At 37.2% G+C, this 19,031-nt stretch overlaps 2 protein-coding genes and 1 long non-coding RNA gene across 4 annotated transcripts; 1 reads left to right on the top strand and 2 right to left on the bottom strand.

Annotated features, from left to right (window-relative positions):
- Window positions 1-1,282: 1,282 nt before the first annotated feature.
- LOC310741895 lies at window positions 1,283-3,194 on the top strand. Its single transcript, XR_014538088.1, has 2 exons — window positions 1,283-2,654; window positions 2,687-3,194. It is a non-coding gene; the product is annotated as an uncharacterized lncRNA (long non-coding RNA).
- Window positions 2,859-6,610, bottom strand: LOC310741877 (putative methyltransferase YdaC). The gene is made up of 3 exons (XM_083570276.1): window positions 6,483-6,610; window positions 3,289-3,732; window positions 2,859-3,192 (listed from the first exon to the last, which is right to left on the bottom strand). The coding sequence occupies exons 2-3, from the start codon at window positions 3,722-3,724 to the stop codon at window positions 2,996-2,998; spliced, it is 633 nt and encodes a 210-aa protein (XP_083426402.1). The 5' UTR covers window positions 3,725-3,732; window positions 6,483-6,610; the 3' UTR covers window positions 2,859-2,995.
- Window positions 6,611-7,372: 762 nt separating this feature from the next.
- LOC310741867 (F-box only protein 6-like) lies at window positions 7,373-17,875 on the bottom strand. 2 transcript variants are annotated; one of them, XM_083570246.1, is made up of 7 exons: window positions 17,646-17,875; window positions 16,310-16,445; window positions 14,111-14,360; window positions 13,517-13,631; window positions 13,302-13,397; window positions 13,048-13,183; window positions 7,373-8,536 (listed from the first exon to the last, which is right to left on the bottom strand). In XM_083570246.1, exons 2-7 carry the CDS (start codon window positions 16,364-16,366, stop codon window positions 8,390-8,392), a joined length of 801 nt encoding a protein of 266 aa, XP_083426372.1. In that variant the 5' UTR covers window positions 16,367-16,445; window positions 17,646-17,875; the 3' UTR covers window positions 7,373-8,389. The 2 variants fall into 2 exon arrangements, with proteins under 2 accessions (XP_083426372.1, XP_083426373.1); XM_083570247.1 differs by lacking the exon at window positions 17,646-17,875 and adding an exon at window positions 16,799-17,119.
- Between the last annotated feature and the right edge of the window lie 1,156 nt (window positions 17,876-19,031).

Below are 19,031 nucleotides of genomic sequence, written 5' to 3'. Positions count from 1 at the left end.
AAAAAGTGAAAAAGCAGTTTGCAATTTAAACTTGACATAGTCAAAACGTTTAAGACAAAGTAAACACAGTTTCAAATGAACTTTGCTTTTCCATTTGAAATTTGCCAGTCACTGTGTGTTTGAAAAGCGAAACATGTAAATGGTAATGCAAGATTTGCAATTGCGTTTGGATTATGCCACGATTGATGTGTCCTCTTATGGAATACGCAGCTGCAAATACGATTTACAATTTATTTTGTCCCAAATATACTTCCATACTGCATAGCGGAGATGAGAAATCAAATCCTTCTGAATCACTCAGTGAAAGGATCTGAATCTAAGGCACTTGAGTCAGTAGGGATGCTGCCTGCTTTTGCCATGGAAGTTCATTAGAGGTCAATCAACGGCTCCTTAGAATTCACAGAATCCACAGAATTTTCGCGCATGACGTGAAATGAAACAACGTTCCTCCAGAACCCTGGTGCTACATAGACAACATAAAGCTACATTACAGAAAACACAGTGCTAAGGACTAGTAAGTGTCCTCGCCACATATAGTGCATCATGTGCAACCTGGTACAAAGACAACACAAGACAGTGTTGTTCTTAGCTGTTGTTATGATAAAAATAAAATTAAAGACATTGTTGCAACAAATTTGCAGGGGAAAAAAATATAAATGACTGGAATGATCAATGCCAGATGTTTATTTTAATGGCAAATACATATACACAACACCTCGCCAGCACTTCCGGATGGTAAGAGGAGTGTTGGCTAATATAAGAGGCAAATGATTATTAAAAGTCTATTATTTACATTTGCAATCCCTGGAACTGCATATCATACAGACATGAACATCCCAACTTCATCACTGTTCTATAGCATGGTAAATTTATTGAAAGTTGTCACCACTAACAATCAACATAGTAAATATTCTCCATAGACTGAACATGCAGTTACTGAAATGGACGCGCACAAAGTCAACTGCAATAATGTTATTTATTATTTGCATGCGACTTAACATAACAGTGACGAATATTTTTGGTGTAATGTTCAATAAAGCAGATTACAGGACACTACACCCAGTCTTGTACAAGTAAAACAGCTGCAGTTTGTGTCATAGTGATAGGGATTCATATTCATAGGATAGGCTGTCATTGTGATAGTCTTTCCACTAGAGGGGGGCTGTCTGAATCCTTTGAACCCACCGAATCCTTGGACACATGGATCTCATACACACACACACACACACACACACACACACACACACACACACAAACACACACACAAACACACACACACACACACACACACACACACACTGGCAATAAAGTGAGACTTTATTGAACTAGCGGGGTCGCCACAGCGGATCATCTGCCTCCATACCCCCCTGTCCTCTACATTTGCCACTTTCAAACCAACTACCTGCCTGTTTTCCCTCACCACCTCCATAAACCTCCTCCTTGGCCTTCCTCTTCCTCTCTTCCTGGCAGCTCCATCCTCTGCATGTGACCAAACCATCTCAATTGCACCCATCTGACCTTGTGTCTAAGAAGTCCTACATGCGCAGCCCCTCAAATAAACTAATTTCTAATCCTGTCCATCCTCATCACTCCCAATAAAAATCTCAACATCTTCAACTCTGAATATGAGAAAAGTAGACAACTTTTTAAAAACGCCCGAATGGAGCTAAAGCATGTTGATTTAGGGCTGAAAAACTATTTTGTGCAGCAGGGGAAGGGCTTTGGCTAGGAGAGGGGCTTTGGGGTAGGACTGTTACAGACTGATCATTGTTCAATGGTTGTAGGCTGCCACCCAATCAGAATGTAGAAACCATGCTGGGATTGTTTTGTGTTATTTTCCCCTCGGTTAGAACGATTAAATTAAACACTGATTGGTTGCGCAAGGCACACATTTGGGTGGACTAAGCCCACCCCTGCCCACTGCTGCTGCCAGCCCTGCTGGAAAGTCTGCAAGAATTTTAATGTGTAAAGATGTGTAATGATTTTGTGAAGTCATTCTTGAGTGGTCAACCTGAGGTTATTGTGAGTTCAGAGATTCATGTTTAGTTCTAGTTTATTAGCATTGTTACATTAGAGAACCTCGGAGTCCAATCTTCATGGTAAGGTAAAAGGTCAGAGATTACAGGTATTATGATGAAAGAATATCTGTGTTTTTAGAGAATCTGAGACTTCAGTGTGTATTAAATAGTGAGGGGATTCTGAGAGCCAAACATACTGGAAGTTGATTAGGCATTGGGAGAGAGTGTGTTAAAAGTTTATAAACGATGTAAAGTCAGACAATTTGGGAAGTTAAAGACTATAGATTGAATGTATATACTCTATACTCTCCTATACTCTAAATGTCACAGGAGCAGAGTGAGAGAAAGGATGTGATTTATTCACTGAGGAAATCCTGTGCTGTAGGAGGTAAACCATTTGAGAGACACTCCCAGTCTTCTAGTCAAACAACAAGCAAATAGTGAGCCACAGTGTCAGAAGTATCATCTAGTAAAATGAGTCTCATGCTTTCAATCAAGTAAACAAAGCTTTGGCTATGACAAGCCATATATGTTCATTTTTTATAATTAATTAGTTATACTGATTGGCTGTTTTGGCTCTACAGAAATATCCAATATGCTTTTTGCTTAGGAGAAATTGTATTGCTGGAATTTAGAGTCCTGGAACGAAAAATAAACTTTCGTATGAGTCCTCGGTCATTCACACGTTTGTGTGGACTGGTAAAGGGATTTATGGCCTCAGAAGAAGAGACCGTCAAAAATTCAATTCCCCCTTATTACGCGCAACGCAGTTGTTTCATACAAACTCGGAAGATGTGCGGAATACCGTGTTGTGGCAAATCAAGTAATTGGTTAAAAGCGTTTACATAGAGGAATTTTTATTTTGTTCAGTTTACAGAAAGGTTTATTAAACCCCTCTCGAAACGATTACAATTTCATTTGTTTTAGGCGTTTTTATTCCGAAATAAGGTGTGCAGTCAGATAGAGCTGTTTCTGATTTATTTTGCAGCGGTGCCATAAATTGCTTGAAATGCTATGAACTTGTCTGTTCTTTCCTCCATTCTGACATCTGCAAAACCACAGGACTGCAGCGCTTCCATGTAGGCTTCGGGTCGCCAGTTCTCATCAGGAAACACTTTCTTAGACGCAAATCTAGCAATACGATCCAGTCTGAGGGTCGCCACCATGAGCCCACCTGATGGAGTCAAAACAATGAAATATTAATGTTCTCACAATGACAAACACCCAAAAAAGAAAGAATTCATCCTTATTCCAGTATATCGTAAATAACCTGGTTTCATCGCTCGATGTATCTCCGAGGCAGCTGCCTTCAGGTCAGGCCAGAAGTAGTAGCAATTGCAGTGGAACACTTTGTCCACACTGCTGTCTTCTAAAGGCATTGCTGCAACATCACAGCAGTACAGAGTCACTTTCCCCCTGGCTATGTGCTCCTGTATCCTCTCTGTGGCCATGTTGTGCATGTACTTGGAGTAATCCACCCCAAGCAGCTTTCCCTCAGGTCCTGTGAGAAGCTGGACTGCTACCTGCAAACCCAGGCCTGGCCCATGCCCAAGCTCCAACACGGTCTCATTAGGCTGGATGTCACACAACTTCACTGCATTCTCCTCCAGGATCTGGTTATGCTTCTTAAGGAACTTGCTAATTAGCCACCCAGAGATGGACTGAGTGGGTCGGCCCAGCTGTTGGCCCAGTTTTCTGGATAGCATTCTTCAAACTGCATTGTCAGGGAATAAAGTGTTATGCTCAAGTTGCAGAATTTTCCAAAAGCTTATTTATAAACTATCCATAGAAAATATTGGAGGTTTGGATTTAATTAAATCAGCTTTTCTGTGTTTTTTAAGTTAAGGCTAGAAAACAATCATCTTCTCCATACATGGTTCTTGTTCAGACTGTAATCTCTCTGCTGCTCAAATAAGTGAATGTGCAAATGTTCAAAGTGCTTTGCTTGCACAGTGGATGGACAGTTTTGCCATGCTGATTTTTTTTTTGTAAACTACTGCAGGACATTGCAGCTACTCATTCTTTTCCAGAGCATGTCTCAAAAGACCAAACACATCACCATTCAACTAAAGACAATGTGTGTTGACACTTAAGGGAGGGTTTATGAACTGGAATATGTTGAAATTTCAGACAAATCCAGCTTGTTTACAGACATTTGACACAACTTTTACTAATCTCAAGCACACAGCTACACAATCTAAAAAATACATAGTGCTTTGATTAGTTTATATTTGATTAAAATATATATATATATATCTCAAAAATTACATTTTATATAATTTATTAATTATATTTATATAGTTATATACTTATTTTTTACTACTTATTGTTTACTAACTTCTACATATACTCATATTCTCTTAAAAGGAGAAATTCCTGACAATTTCATATATTGAGGGAGTGAATGAATTAAGGATGGAAGTAATAGACATTTGTTAAAGTCTGCTGAAATAAATAGAACAGTTAAGCAGAACATATCTTTAGAAAATTACATATTCAATGTAAAACACACACACACACACACACACACACACACACACACACACACACACACACACACACACACACACACACACACACACACACACACACACACACACACACACATACACACACACATTTACATATACATCTGTATTACCCAAATGGGGTCTAACAAATATAAACTATTAAATAGATTTTTTCCATTTCTTTATTTTTATTTAATCAATTAGTGCCAATTTAATTGATTACTCTATTTATCCAATATAATAAGTGTATTGCATGAATTTAACTTACTGTATTTTTCGGACTATAAGCCGCTACTTTTTCCCCCACGTTTTGAAACCCACGGCTTAAACAACGAAGCGGCTAATTTAAGAATTTTTCCTGGGTTTTTCCCGGTTTCACAAACTTCAAGCCAAAAACTGAGCGACAACATTAGACCAATGAAATTCCCGAAAGGAAACGAAAAAACGCACCTCACCTTTTTTCTGAGCTGCACGGCATCGGGAGAAAAAACTTCCATCGGGAAGTTACACCATGTGTAACGTGTCTTTCCTTAAAGCCTGTGTAAAGTACATTAGTGTAGACGGCTTATAGACAGGTGCAGCTTATTTATGTTAAAAATAAAAATATTTGTAAAATTCAGTGGGTGCGGCTTATAGTCCAAAAATTACGGTATTCTATTTTATTTTTTATGAAATATTATAAAATAGTATTTGATGTATTATTTAACCAGGCAGGTTTTTATATAAAAAGTTTTTCAAAATGTAAACTGTTGATGTTCTCAAGTGTTAATAATAATAAACTGCGTTAATAAAAATACAAGCAATACAAGCAACATTATGCATATATATATATATATATATATATATATATATATATATATATATATATATATATATATATATATATATATATATATATATATATATAAAGGCTTCCTTAATTAGCTTCATTGGTTTGAGCGTACCAGGTTTTGACTTCTTGATTCTGATTTTTTTTTTTTTTTTATAAATGAGATTCTTATTCTAATATGATGTTTATTTAATAACAATTTACACTTGTTTGGCGAACATTCCACTTTAAAAAAAATTGTTTATGTAACAATGTTTTTTTTTTAAGTCTCTCTCTCTCTCTCTCTCTCTCTCTCTCTCTCTCTCTCTCTCTCTCTCTCTATATATATATATATATATAGAGAGAGAGAGAGAGAGAGAGAGAGAGAGAGAGAGAGAGAGAGAGAGAGATATGGATATTAATCTTTGTTTTGGAGACAATGTGAGGAAGGCGAGATTGAGATGGTTTGTACATGTGCAGAGGAGGGACATGGGGTATATCGGTAGGAGAATGCTGAGGATGGAGACACCAGGAAGGAGGAAAAGAGGAAGACCAAGGAGGAGGTTTATGGATGTGGTGAGGGAAGTCATGCAGGTAGATGGGTTAAAAGAGGCAGATGTAGAGGACAGGGGGGTATGGAGACACATGATCTGCTGAGGTGACCCCTAATGGGAGCAGCCGACAAATGAAGAAGTCGAAGAAGAAGCTTTTGATTTTTTTTTTATGTTAAAACAATCCCTGTTTTTTTGTCCTTTGCTGTAATTTTCTTCTCATCTGTCAGTTATATTTTGATCTTCCATAGAAGTTTGTCTTACTTGTTCATATGCACAAATAAAGGTGAACACTGTGTCAACCGAATACCTACTTTTCCAACCTGACAACATGCGTCATTACAAGGATTTCGTCCCAGGAGTGTGTATACGCTTTTATGTAATAACAAGAGTAAACGGGTTGAAGTGAGGAAGTGCATTACAGAAGCTCCAGCACGCGCTCGTTTTGAACTTCACTGCTGAACCGCGTGTATATTTTCCGCGCAATACTCGACAATATACTTTACCAAGTCACGCCAAATGTTTTGTCATTTCCATGTGCTTTTAGTAAATGAAAGGCTATCCACACACACGAAAAGTGCACTGCAGGACTCACGTTTCTTAAGGAAGGTTTTTTGCATTCTTCGGACACGAATATGGTCCATGCGCCGACCGCGGGGTGAAAGTTCACTGCCCGTGGAGTGTGTGAAGGGAGAGGGTTTGTGACTGAGGGCTTCCACCGACGACGGAAAGGAAGTGACGGTAGATCCGATATCTGTGATACAGAGAAATCTGTGACTAAAGGTCGCGATGTGATAAATTTCCTCACGGGAACGCGCAGGTTTTTCAGAGAACCGGCGAGAACGCGGAGAAACATGATTCGATACTCAGATATTAAGGATGATGCTACTTGGTGTATTAGTTCATATTTTAATCTTTTGTCATTTTTTGCAACTATTGTGGTTGTATATATTTATATATTGAATGTATTGTTAAAATACAGTGGCTGGCTGTGCATTTCACACCCAGGCCTTCAGTGGTGTCCTAACTGAATCAATCCACCTCTTAATACAATCATTATGATTATACCATCAATATTATACAGAAACACATTATAACAGAGAGCTGATATCCCAAAAAAGTACGTCTTGAAGTGAATCTGCAAACGGATCAATTTTCTCTGTCAGTGATCAAAAAACAGCTATTAAATCGACACAAGAATATTGGAGTTGAAGTTTACTACAGGTGCAGTTCATGAGCTCTGACTAGTACTCTCTCTCTCTGACCATCCAATCAAAGGATGTAAAAATTAAAACATGGTTGGACGCCTTCTAGAGGGCCTCAGAGTGGCCAACTTGCAATCTGATTGGTTAAAGCAACAGCATGGAGTTTATGCTTAAAGAAGCCCTGTGTAGGATTACATCAGATACCTTTGACCCCGGCAAACACGTGATGTGATGGCTGAAATCTGATTGCAGCAGCAGACTCTAAAGAAATGCCACGAAATGAACAGAATAGATAATTTAATACATAATAAATACTTTTATACATATTCATGAACAAAATATATTAAAACGTAATTCGGCGATTCTAATTATCTATATTAAAATGCAATTCAGCGATTTTGAGTTTAGGCTAGTAGAGAAGGCTTTGCTGGCCCTGACTGCCCACCACTGCTCTTTTTATACACAATCATGTTACTGACCTGGTGCCAAATAACCTAATTAGTTGCAAAATGTTCTTCCAGCTTTTTTGTTTTGTTTTTAAATAACAAATTTCAAGCCTTTTGTTGCCCCTTTCCAACTTTTCTGAGAAATGTTGCAGCTATTAAATTCAAAATTACCTTATTTTTCTTTAAAAATGGTACATTTCCTCAATTTAAAAATCGTATATGTACTTTATGTTCATTTGTGAATAAAATATGGACAATGTCCCATTTTTTTTATTGGGCTGTATCACCACATATAAAACATCATATTAAAAGAGTTAAAACACAAGCGTAAGAATATGCTGTGAAGGCTTCAGGTCCTCTCCATTAGAAGACTTTAGTTATCAACTATATACTAGACTTGAAAACCCACTCAAAGATTTGTTAAAGTACCTTTAGAAGTTTCCAGAGGCAACTCTATGATTTTAGGAGTTTTAATGTTTAGGTATGGTGCATAAAAATCAAACATTTTTGAATGTCAATAAAGATGGACCCTTTGCTTCTTTCACACTAAAAGCAAAACATTAATAATTGGTTTTGATTCACCAAAGCAAATTACAGATTTAAGTACAAAATATAAGGCAAATGAAATAATTATTCTCCTTTTTGGTAACATCTCAGGCAATATTCTCAGTCTTGTTTCCTTTCCATAATATTTCACATTTTTAATTTACACACCAGGACAAATACAGATAATTTATAAATTAGTAAACAAGATAAGCGTGATACATAAATATTCATCATTACATCATAATCATACGACCTGAACATTTTTCATAAATTCTCAATTTGAACTATATCAGCTATTTTGTACATTATGCTTCAGCTGAGGGAAAGATTTCCACGCTACTCTTTGTAACCCGTATTCCATAATGTCCAGCCCAGTACTGTGTGTCTCTCCCTCCATGTTTAAAACAGATGAATCGAACACCAGGTCCGTAGTCCTTAAATGCATGAGTCATCTAAACAACAAAAAGCAAACAAAAAACAATAATATAATTATTATATAATACAAAAGTTTACAGGTTAGATAAAAAGGCACAATGACAAAAAATTAAGTCTTAAATGTCTTTTTAAGAACTAATGTAGACCTTTACACCTTTGCAAGTAGTTGACTTTAATTCTTATTCCAAACTTGTTCAGGGACCCTGTTCACTGATACTTACTCAGTGTCTTTATTTGTAAGGTCAGAAAACATAGATTTTAAAAGTTTAATGTTATTGCAGCTGTCTGGAAACATTTTTCCTTTCCCCTTTTAACAAAGGATCAAGAAGAACTGTATAGCAATAATGCATGCATCAGTAAACCATTTTAAGAACCAATGCGGGACTGAGTTAGCATTACTGCTACATTCTACTGACAATTAATGCCTGCCGCCAAGATTATGAACACTGTCAGGGAAGAAGATGCTTAAAGAAGAGCAAATCATTTGACAGATAAGCTCACAGGCATGCCTACGAGGTTAGTATCACTCTGTTTAAATAGTGAGAAAGAAAAGTCTTATATTTTGTAGTTAAACCTGTGATATATCATTTCTAATTTGACATGACATTAATTTTATTATACATACACTATATGATCAACAATATGCACATACATGACCATCAAACTAATATGTACATCCAACTTTACTGCAGCTAGTTTGGAGCCAAGTATTGTATTTTGTATCAGAATGTCTGACATACATTTTCATATATTTTTGTCCATGACTATGTATACATTTATTCCCAATAGTCCATTCTCTTCATTTCACATTGTTTTTCTTGAGCAGAGTTTCTATCCAATTAGATTAGATTAGTCACATTGCTGTCAAGCCTGTGGAAATGAACAACACAGTCACTTGGTAGCTTTCAATCCATGTGGCTTGTAGCTGTTGCTTGTAACAATCAAGATCGCAACTTTCTTGCTCCAAAGCCCCTTAGCTGGGGTCCAGTCACGTTTGGCATTTGATTGGATGGTCCAAGAGTGCACTAATCAGATCATGCAAACCACATCTGTAGCAAACTGCACAAGCTCAAAAATATTAATGTGGATTTAATAGCTGTTTTGTTCAGCCACAACGGCTGGCAGAGGAGAAGAAATTGATTTGGTCGCAAATATACTTACAAGGAAATTTGCAAGACAAATTTTTTATCATGTTTTCAATTCTAGATGAAAACCTGGGGTCATTTTATGAGGTTAATATCCCACTGCTTGGGATGATGTATGCGGAAAGTGCAGCTGGGGTTGCAGTGACAGGACACTTGTTGAATTGTGTTAATTGGGTTTCTTGCTTTAGAGATGGCAAGCATTCTCGCTGCAGGAGACACCTGTCTGTGATGCAGCGCTCCGAAGTGGATTATCTCAGGTAGGACACCACTAAAGTCCTAGGTTTGAAATGCATTGCCCACTTCTCTGGTCATATAGTGTAGATTTATTTAAATACATTTTACTTGTTTTTTTTTTGTTTACTTTTGTTACTCATAGAAAATAACAAAAACAACCCCAGGTTCCTTTTCAGTACTGTAGCTAAACTAACTACAAATCAGGGCTCTGAAAATTGTGTTCCATCACAGTTTAGTAGTGAAGACTTTATGAATTTCTTCACTGAAAAAATAGATAACATTAGAAAAACAGTTGTGGCAGTTCAACCTCTGACACCATCTACTGAGACAGTGTTACCTTCAACTCCACAAATCCACTGTTTTACATGTATAGGACAGGAAGAGCTGTATAATGTTATTGCCAAAGCTAAATCGACAACATGTCAGTTAGATCCAATTCCTACTAAATTACTGAAGGAAGTGTTATATACAACTGGTGAACCTCTTCTGAATATTATTAACTCTTCACTATCGTTAGGACATGTCCCTAAATCCCTCAAGTTAGCAGTTATTAAGCCCCTCATTAAAAAAAACCTAATCTGGATCCAAACACGCTATCGAATTACAGACCAATTTCAAATCTCCCATTTATGTCTAAGATTTTAGAAAAGATTGTCGCTGCCCAGTTATGTTCCTACCTGCAAGAGAACAATATCTTTGAAGAATTTCAGTCAGGTTTTAGGCCCCATCATAGCACAGAAACTGCCCTAGTTAAAATCACTAATGACCTGTTTTTAGCTTCAGACCAAGGCTTCATCTCGTTGTTGGTTCTACTAGATCTTAGTGCTGCATTCGACACTATAGACCATGATCTCCTCCTAGATCGCTTACAAAATTACATCGGCATTCAGGGACAGGCATTAAGCTGGTTTAAATCCTACCTGTCCGATCTAAATGGAGAGCTATCCAGGCTAATGCAAGTAAATTATGGCGTGCCGCAAGGTTCAGTTCTAGGACCCCTGCTCTTCACAATATACATGCTTCCGTTAGGAAATATTATTAGAAGGCATGGAATTAGCTTCCATTGTTATGCTGATGATACTCAGCTATATATCTCATCTAAACCAGGCGATACAGCTCAATTAACTCGCATAACTGAGTGTGTTAAGGAAATAAGAGATTGGATGACCCATAACTTTCTACTTTTAAATTCTGATAAGACTGAGATTTTGCTCATCTGCCCAAAAACTAGTATACAGAAGCTCCAGCATCTCAACCTGCATTTAGACGGATGTTCTGTAACCACTAGTTCAACGGTAAAAGACCTGGGAGTTATTTTAGACAGCAACTTGTCTTTCAAATATCATAACAACCAAGTTACAAAAACAGCCTTTTTTCACCTTAGAAATATTTCTAAGTTTAGAAACATGTTGCCTATATCCGATGCAGAGAAGCTCGTCCATGCGTTTATGACCTCCAGAATAGACTACTGTAATGCATTACTAGGTGGATGTCCTGCATCATTAATAAACAAGCTTTTGTTAGTCCAGAATGCAGCAGCCAGAGTTCTCACAAGGTCAAGAAAATATGATCACATAACCCCAATCCTATCGTCCCTACATTGGCTTCCTGTTAAGTTTTGAATCGACTACAAACTATTACTTCTCACTTATAAAGCACTAAATGGTTTGGCTCCTATGTATCTATCCAGTCTTTTAACACGCTACAATCCGCCATGCTCCCTGAGATCTCAAAACTCTGGGCTTCTAGTAGTTCCTAGAATAGCAAAGTCCACTAAAGGTGGTAGAGCATTTTCACATTTAGCTCCTAAACTCTGGAATAGTCTTCCTGACAGTGTTCGGGGCTCAGACACACTCACCCAGTTTAAGTGCAGATTAAAAACATATCTTTTTAGCAAAGCCTACACATAACACACATCACATATCATAACCTTGTGCTCCAGAACATCTGATCACATGCACATTATCAACTTGTGCTGTTAATATCATGAACAGCAGCTATGCTAATTCCTCTCCACTGCTTCTCTTTCTCTCCCCATCCCGAGACACCCTGAGGTTTGGCCAGCTCCAGTCACCTCCCACCTCGTGATGATTACGGACCTTTGAAGAAGTAGATGCTGAACTCGCAAACATCCCGAACCATCTAGAGACGTACCAGTGCCATTTGGATCCCGCTACATGTGTGGAGTTTGACATTGGACCTCCTGGAGTGTTTAAAGGCTCTGGCATGGAGAAGCTGATGCTGGATCTGTGATGATCACAAATGCTGAGCTTATAAAACTAGAAGCTACTAACCATATAGACTGTATAAGACTGCAGAAAGAACATCACTTATAATCTTCAGTAATCATGTTAGTTCTCACTCTCCAGTGTTCTGTATTGTTGAAAGATTTATGATCAAACTCTTGATGTCACCCAAATAAAGATGGGTTCCCCTTTTGAGTCTGGTTCCTCTCAAGGTTTCTTCCTCATAACATCTAAGGGGGTTTTTCCTTGCCACAGTCGCCACGGCTGCTCATCAGGGACAAATTCACACCATTCACCTTAACTGTTGATTTGTGTAAAGCTGCTTTGAGACAATGTCTGTTGTGAAAAGCGCTATACAAATAAACTTGACTTGACTTTTGAAGTACATAAAGCCTAACTGAAACTTCTACAACCATACGTTAAAATCATATTCTTTAGCAGTTTTAAGTAGTTACGAAATCAAAATCAAATCCTGTTTTCAAGTCCTATCAGTCTGAATCCAATAGCCAAATGTTCTTTTGTCAATGTAGACTGAATTTACAACTTTCCACTTTCAACAACTTGTGTTCATGCCACAAAGACTCATGCTGTTCAGAAAGGGGAATACAAGAAAGTTTTTGCTATAAATGTGTTTTTGGTAACTGTATGTTGACACTTTACCTGTATCACCTGTAACATACAGAAATACACAATAAAGAATGAAGTCTGTAATAAGGTATAATTAGATTAATAAAGAGTTTTCAATAAGCCAGGCATACTGATGCATCATCAAAGCTGTCAGCAGCTATGTAGTCCCTAAGAGATTAGGCTATATAGTCCTAGAATCTTTGATCAAATTAGACATAAATATTTTCAGTTGAAATTTTTGTTCTTTCACATTAGACATTTTCAAAATTTACTCACCTTCTCCCACTTCTGATCATTCCATTGTGGAAAAGTCACTCGTTCCGGTTGAAATAACTGGATTATCTGCTTCTTGTGATCAAGTAACTCAACATGAATTTCATACAAACTGCCACAGTCCCATCGTGGCGCATACCTGGGCAAAAACAACAACAACAACAAAAAAAGGATTTATAAAAATAGAAGTACAGTAAGAGTAGTTTCACACACTACTTAGCACAGAAAGCAGAGAGGAACGATGATCATTCACTCACCAGTCTGTAATTACAATATCCGGCTGAATTTCATCCATAAACGCAGGACTGTATCCTTCTTTCTCAAGGTCTATCAGCTGGCTTTTTATGCATCGCCTGATAAATAAATCATAGCTGATTACTGTTCATAGATTGCAGATCTCTACTGCATAATGGCTGCTCGTTTCTTTCATTTTCAGCAAGAATCTAGAATATAAATGCGATTGGAATTTTACCTATAAGAAGTAACAAAGCATTTTGTTACAGTTTCATCCGGATGAGGCGAGTACAAACGGTCTACCGTCCACCGATCGCCTCCATCTTCCAAGATGGTCCAGCCAGAAAAATTATCTAGATGAAAGAACATTTCTGACATTACTAGTAGTAAAGTTATCATAACTGACCAACTCACAACAGAATACTGCAAACTACATGTGCCTTTGCCTGTACCTAGACACCGTGTGATACCTTGAAAAATAAAGTACCCCATGTGTCACATGCTTTTGTGTTAAAGCAGAATGATTCTGCTGTTCACCAATTCTTCGGAATGCAGATCACTATGTACTATATAAATGTTACATACTGTATGTACTTTTTGTCTGTATTTGGATTTCAATATCTGAGCAAATGTAACTCTATAAAATGTTTATTTAGTAGTAGACTTTTAGTAACATTCCATTTCGTATAAAGAATATATCGATTTATTTTTTTCCCCAAACCCCAACCTTTTTAAATTAACAAATGTATATAACATTAATTAGCACATCGTTTTCAACAATACAAGACATATCCGATCTGTTCAAAAACCAACTGTCTAATCATTTTCTCACCATCTGCATTGGGGTTTTTCAGCAGATTCTGACGCTTCTTGCATAGAATATAGAAGGCTTGCCAATCTCTTGGGATTCTTTGCATATTAAGAGGTTTGAATCCTTCCCTACGGCATCGCTCTTTCCACAACGCAGTGCTGTCCACCACTGACTTCCACTCGTTACACACCAGACGACACACACAAATCACCTGCTGGGCCGGGAGGTTCAGGAGAATTTCCTCAATAATATTAAGAGGAAGATCTGGGCACTGTGGTCAACAAGGGACATAAGATTACATTTCAGATGAACAGAGCCCAGCCATACTGTTCCTCCAGAAAATATTCACTCACCCATGATTCTCATTTGATTCTGAAAATGATAGATCAAATTAGTCCTGCAGTCATGAGGACAAAGGTACAAAGAAGGGTTAAAATGTTTAGAGAGATCTGAAACTAGTATAACTGGAAACTAGTTCACAGCGTTTTCAGCAAGAGGAACTGGAACTCTTGTTGTCATCGAGACCAACATGGATGGATCCAAACACAGCATGAAAATGAAAATTTTGGAACAATGAAATGGCAGCCCTGGGCGAATGTTTGGAACCAAGGGAATTTCGGCATCATCACCATTTACCATGGACGTCATTATTGTCTGACAACTATGAGGAAACGGGTGCGCCCTAAAAAAGAAGTCTCCAGGTGGTGTTCAAACTGCCCGCACACTAGAGAATATCGAGGGTGTTCGAGCTGCCATCGTGAGGAGTGCCATTCGACAGCAAGCCTCATCGCTGTGTAATTCGCTTTGCACATCGCTTACACTATCACTATTCTTAAAGCTTTTATAGCGAATGCTCATTGCGCACTACTTGTTTATAAATAATGGCAAGCGGTTCTAAAAGAGGTCTCGCATTGCCGACGCCCCAGGTCACCAACTCCTAGTTTAAAAATTTCCAAATACCCCACGCCACTCAGCAAACGTTTAAAGAGAACCGGTTGCAGTCAGTCAGATAAGCCTGCGTGCAAAATTTCCCTACATGGACATAAGCCAAAGCACTGGCTTAATACAATACAATACTATGAGTAATTATACTACAGTGGAACCCGGTTATGTCGCCGACAGTAGCGAAGCAGTAATATCCAGTGGTGCACTCCGGGAGTGCAGTCCACGAAGTTCTGTGAAAGCAGTGACAGTTCATGTACAGAATCCACGGATCTGCGCTATGGAAAGCGCAGCGCTGGGCAGCAACGAATAAACGTGGTGCAGACAGCGTGAACACGAAAAACAGCAGGATCGGGGTAATCCGGGGGGCCGTTGAGAGAATGCGGAGTCCGAGAAGAAGGGTACGTAGCGGGATACGTATACGCGATTACACAGACCACCATGAACCAAAACATACGATCATGCACAAAAAATAACGGACCGCGAGTGTGTGGATGTGAGGGGCTTTAATAGGAGATGGGATGAGTGAGTGAATGAGAGTCAGGTGTGTGTGATCAGCATGACTGCGAGGAGCGCATGGGAGAAGAAGCAGGGTGCTTCGTGGAATGCCGCCGCCGAAGGGGGCGTGGCAGGGGCATTCCTGACATAACTGACGTTAAGTGGCAAATTTGTCCCCCCTTGTGCTCGAGATATTAGGGTCCGGCGACATGAAAAAATAAAATAATTAAAAATAAATAAAAAAAAATAAAAAATCTACATAACCGATTAAAAAATGCTAAGACAAAGCGAGAATTTGCCGGTTCCACTTCAAAAACGTTGACTTAATAGGGTTGGCGAGTTAACCGAGGTCGAGATAAGTGGGTTCCACTGTATTATACTTCTTTGAAGCACTTTGTGTTTTGGAATGGCTGAGCCAAACCCCAGAATTTATCTGACTGCAAATTCTAAAAAAATGCTGTTCACCAACATTCTCACCAACAAAGACACATGAAAGAAAAATCACATCTGTTGAACTTTACTCTCAGTATTGACTTGGGGAGAAATAAGTAAAGACTTCTGAAACCTTCAAATAATCCTGAGAACATCTTAATATTTTTCCCTAGTTAGTTTGTTTTATTTCTGCAAAGGAACCCGTTTCAATCCTGTTTCCGATCATCTTACAGCACAGTAAAATTGACAAAAACATTCTGGATGATACTTTTCTGATGACAGTCATAACCTAGTCATAATCAGATAAAGGTCATAATCCAATGTGGAAAAAAATACTTAACAACTTACTACTAGAGGGCATGAATAAGGAGCCTCTATTCTCTGTAGTGACGCCTGAGACTTCATCTTGAGGTCCTGGTCTTGTGCTTATAGTCCTGGGTCGCAATGTTACAGCACAACTTCTGACTTATAGCCGAGTCTGATCCTGCAAGTAGACTTATAATAAAAGGCACAGATTTGGACTTTAAATACATTTTCTAAAACACTTTGTTATGACCCAGTCTAGGTTTGGGTTGCACAGAGTGATTAAAAACACAGGGTGGTGGATGTAAGATGAATATCTTAAATATATGGTATTCTGATAGGTAAAGAAATGGAGCAAAAAATAAAATAATTTACAAATAGGGAGAGCATAAAACAGGAGTTATATAATTGAAATATGGGGGAAAAAACCCACACCAACACAAATGTCAGCCACCAGCCTGCTACTGGTGAACAGAATACTAATATATACATATTTTTCAAGAGCAGTGAGTAATAGTCAGTCAAATGTATTACCACAAAATCCGAGTTTAAAAAAATGGCCATAAGTCAAAACCAGTATCACAATGACAAAACAATGCAACGGAGTTACGTCGCGAAATTGTAAATCGTATTGCGACTACAGATCCGACCGATTTTACACGATCGCTTAATTGTGACGTCATCGATCAGAGATGGGCGGGGCTTCAGCACTCTAGTCTGAAGGAAGACATGAACAAGAAAATAGAATGACACCGGAACGGACATAAAGACCTACAAATAACACATACAATCCAAAACAAACGGATTATAAGACCTTTCCTTGCAAAACTGAAAGGCATTGGTTAGCAACGCCACACTTTTATATATTGCAGGACTTATTAAAAAAAAAAAATAATTCGATATTAAAGCAAAATGTATATATCAGAAGAAAAAACTTTTTTTTTTTTTGTAATAACACTTTGGAGGGACGAAGAATTTGGAATTAGTTAAAATGGTTATTTATAACAATTGTGCAAGGGGTACACGGGATGTCCATAAAATATATGGACACACCATCCTAATTATTGAGCTCAGGTTTCAGACCTGGAGTATAAACCAAAACACACACATATGCACACAGATATATTATCTTCATAAACAAACATTAGCAGTATAATGGGTTGTAATTACAAGAGCTCTACATATATAGCACTGTCATAGGATGTCACTTTTTGCTCATATCGAGACTGGTTTTTATTACTGTGGGAGAAAGCATTAAGGAAGCAGCTCTACACAAACAATAAGAGTCACCGAGTGCTAATGCACGCCATTGCACTGCTCTCAACAAAGAATATATATATTTTTTTTATTACATATACGTAAAGTACCCAATAGCACTCACATTCTCTTACTGAAGGCTTTCGCACTCTTCAGACTTTAAAAACTTACACGTAAATTACCCCGATAATGAACTGCACCAAACTGCTTTACTGAAGTGCCTCCGGTCCGCGTCACAGAGGAGGCGGGGCTTGTAGACAGCACACGCTGCATTTTTATTAGTAGTGCTGCTGTAGAAGTGTGTTTATACTTCATTATAATAATACAATAAAATAAAATATATGTTCAAATCTGAGTCGGATTATTGTTTTTAAGTCATGCTTAACAGTCTAAACTTCGAACTATTTTTTTTTTTGTCAAATGTTGATTCAAATATGCTGCTTGGTTTGGCCACACACACACACACACACACACACACACACACACACACACACACAATATATATATATATATATATATATATATATATATATATATATATATATATATATATATATATATATATATATATATATATATATATATATATATATATATATATATATATATATATATATATATGCATACAGTGTTGTGCTCGTTACTAAAAAATAGTAACTAGTTACAGTTACTCGTTACTTCATTCAAAAAGTAACTCCGTTACTTTGTTGATTACTTACACCAAAAAGTAATGCGTTACTGTTAAAAGTAACTTTTTAGTTACTTTTTTAAAGAACGTTCTTTGATGTTGCCATTAATGCCCTTTTATGTGTTATGATCTATACAAACACAAAACTGACTTAAACACAAAGTAATTTTGAAACACTATTTTATTAAAGTCAGACCAAAACAAACTGAATATATCACAAGGATTTCTGAAATAAACAACAAAACAAGCTGAATAATATATTCACAATCAAACACTAAAGTGGCTTCTGCTGTTGTGTTGAGCTCTTAAACATGTTCCTTTTACAGCTGAAGTATGAAAACAGAACACTGGGTTAGTTTCTAGCTTCTAGCTCCGTCGAGGCATGGAATTTCTGATTTGCCCACAGTGCGTCTTCTTCGTGTATACAGAGAAAAGTTTTAAAAGTTTAAAAAGTTTTAAAAGTTACTGCCCAACACTGTATATATATATATATATATATATATATATATATATATATATATATATATATATATATATATATATATATATATATATATATACAGTGTTGGGCAGTAACGCGTTAATAGTTACCGGTAACGCGTTTCCTTTTTCAGTAACTACTACTGTAACGCGTTACTTTTAAAAATAAAGCATATATATATATATATATATATATATATATATATATATATATATATATATATATATATATATATATAAATCACAAAATATCACAATATCACAAAAGAGTTTTTTTCACATTTCAACAACCATTTTAGTAATTCTTCTCAATTGACAATTCTATAGGAATAACATTTATAT

The sequence above is a fragment of the Silurus aristotelis genome (genome assembly GCF_946808225.1).
Source record: "Silurus aristotelis genome assembly, chromosome: 19".
Classification (NCBI taxonomy): Eukaryota; Metazoa; Chordata; class Actinopteri; order Siluriformes; family Siluridae; genus Silurus; species Silurus aristotelis.
This window is presented reverse-complemented; position numbering and strand designations above follow the sequence as displayed.

What these genes read in the sequence shown, in the direction of transcription:
- LOC310741867 (XM_083570246.1), bottom strand. Translation starts at nt 16,366, where the DNA reads ATGAAGTCTCAGGCGTCACTACAGAGAATAGAGGCTCCTTATTCATGC. An exon ending in GATATTGTAATTACAGACTG is followed by an intron (nt 13,184 to 13,301) that starts GTGAGTGAATGA and finishes GTTTTTGCCCAG; the next exon opens with GTATGCGCCACGATGGGACT. An exon ending in ATGATCAGAAGTGGGAGAAG is followed by an intron (nt 8,537 to 13,047) that starts GTGAGTAAATTT and finishes TTTGTTGTTTAG; the next exon opens with ATGACTCATGCATTTAAGGA.
- LOC310741877 (XM_083570276.1), bottom strand. Translation starts at nt 3,724, where the DNA reads ATGCTATCCAGAAAACTGGGCCAACAGCTGGGCCGACCCACTCAGTCC. An exon ending in ACATCGAGCGATGAAACCAG is followed by an intron (nt 3,193 to 3,288) that starts GTTATTTACGAT and finishes TGACTCCATCAG; the next exon opens with GTGGGCTCATGGTGGCGACC.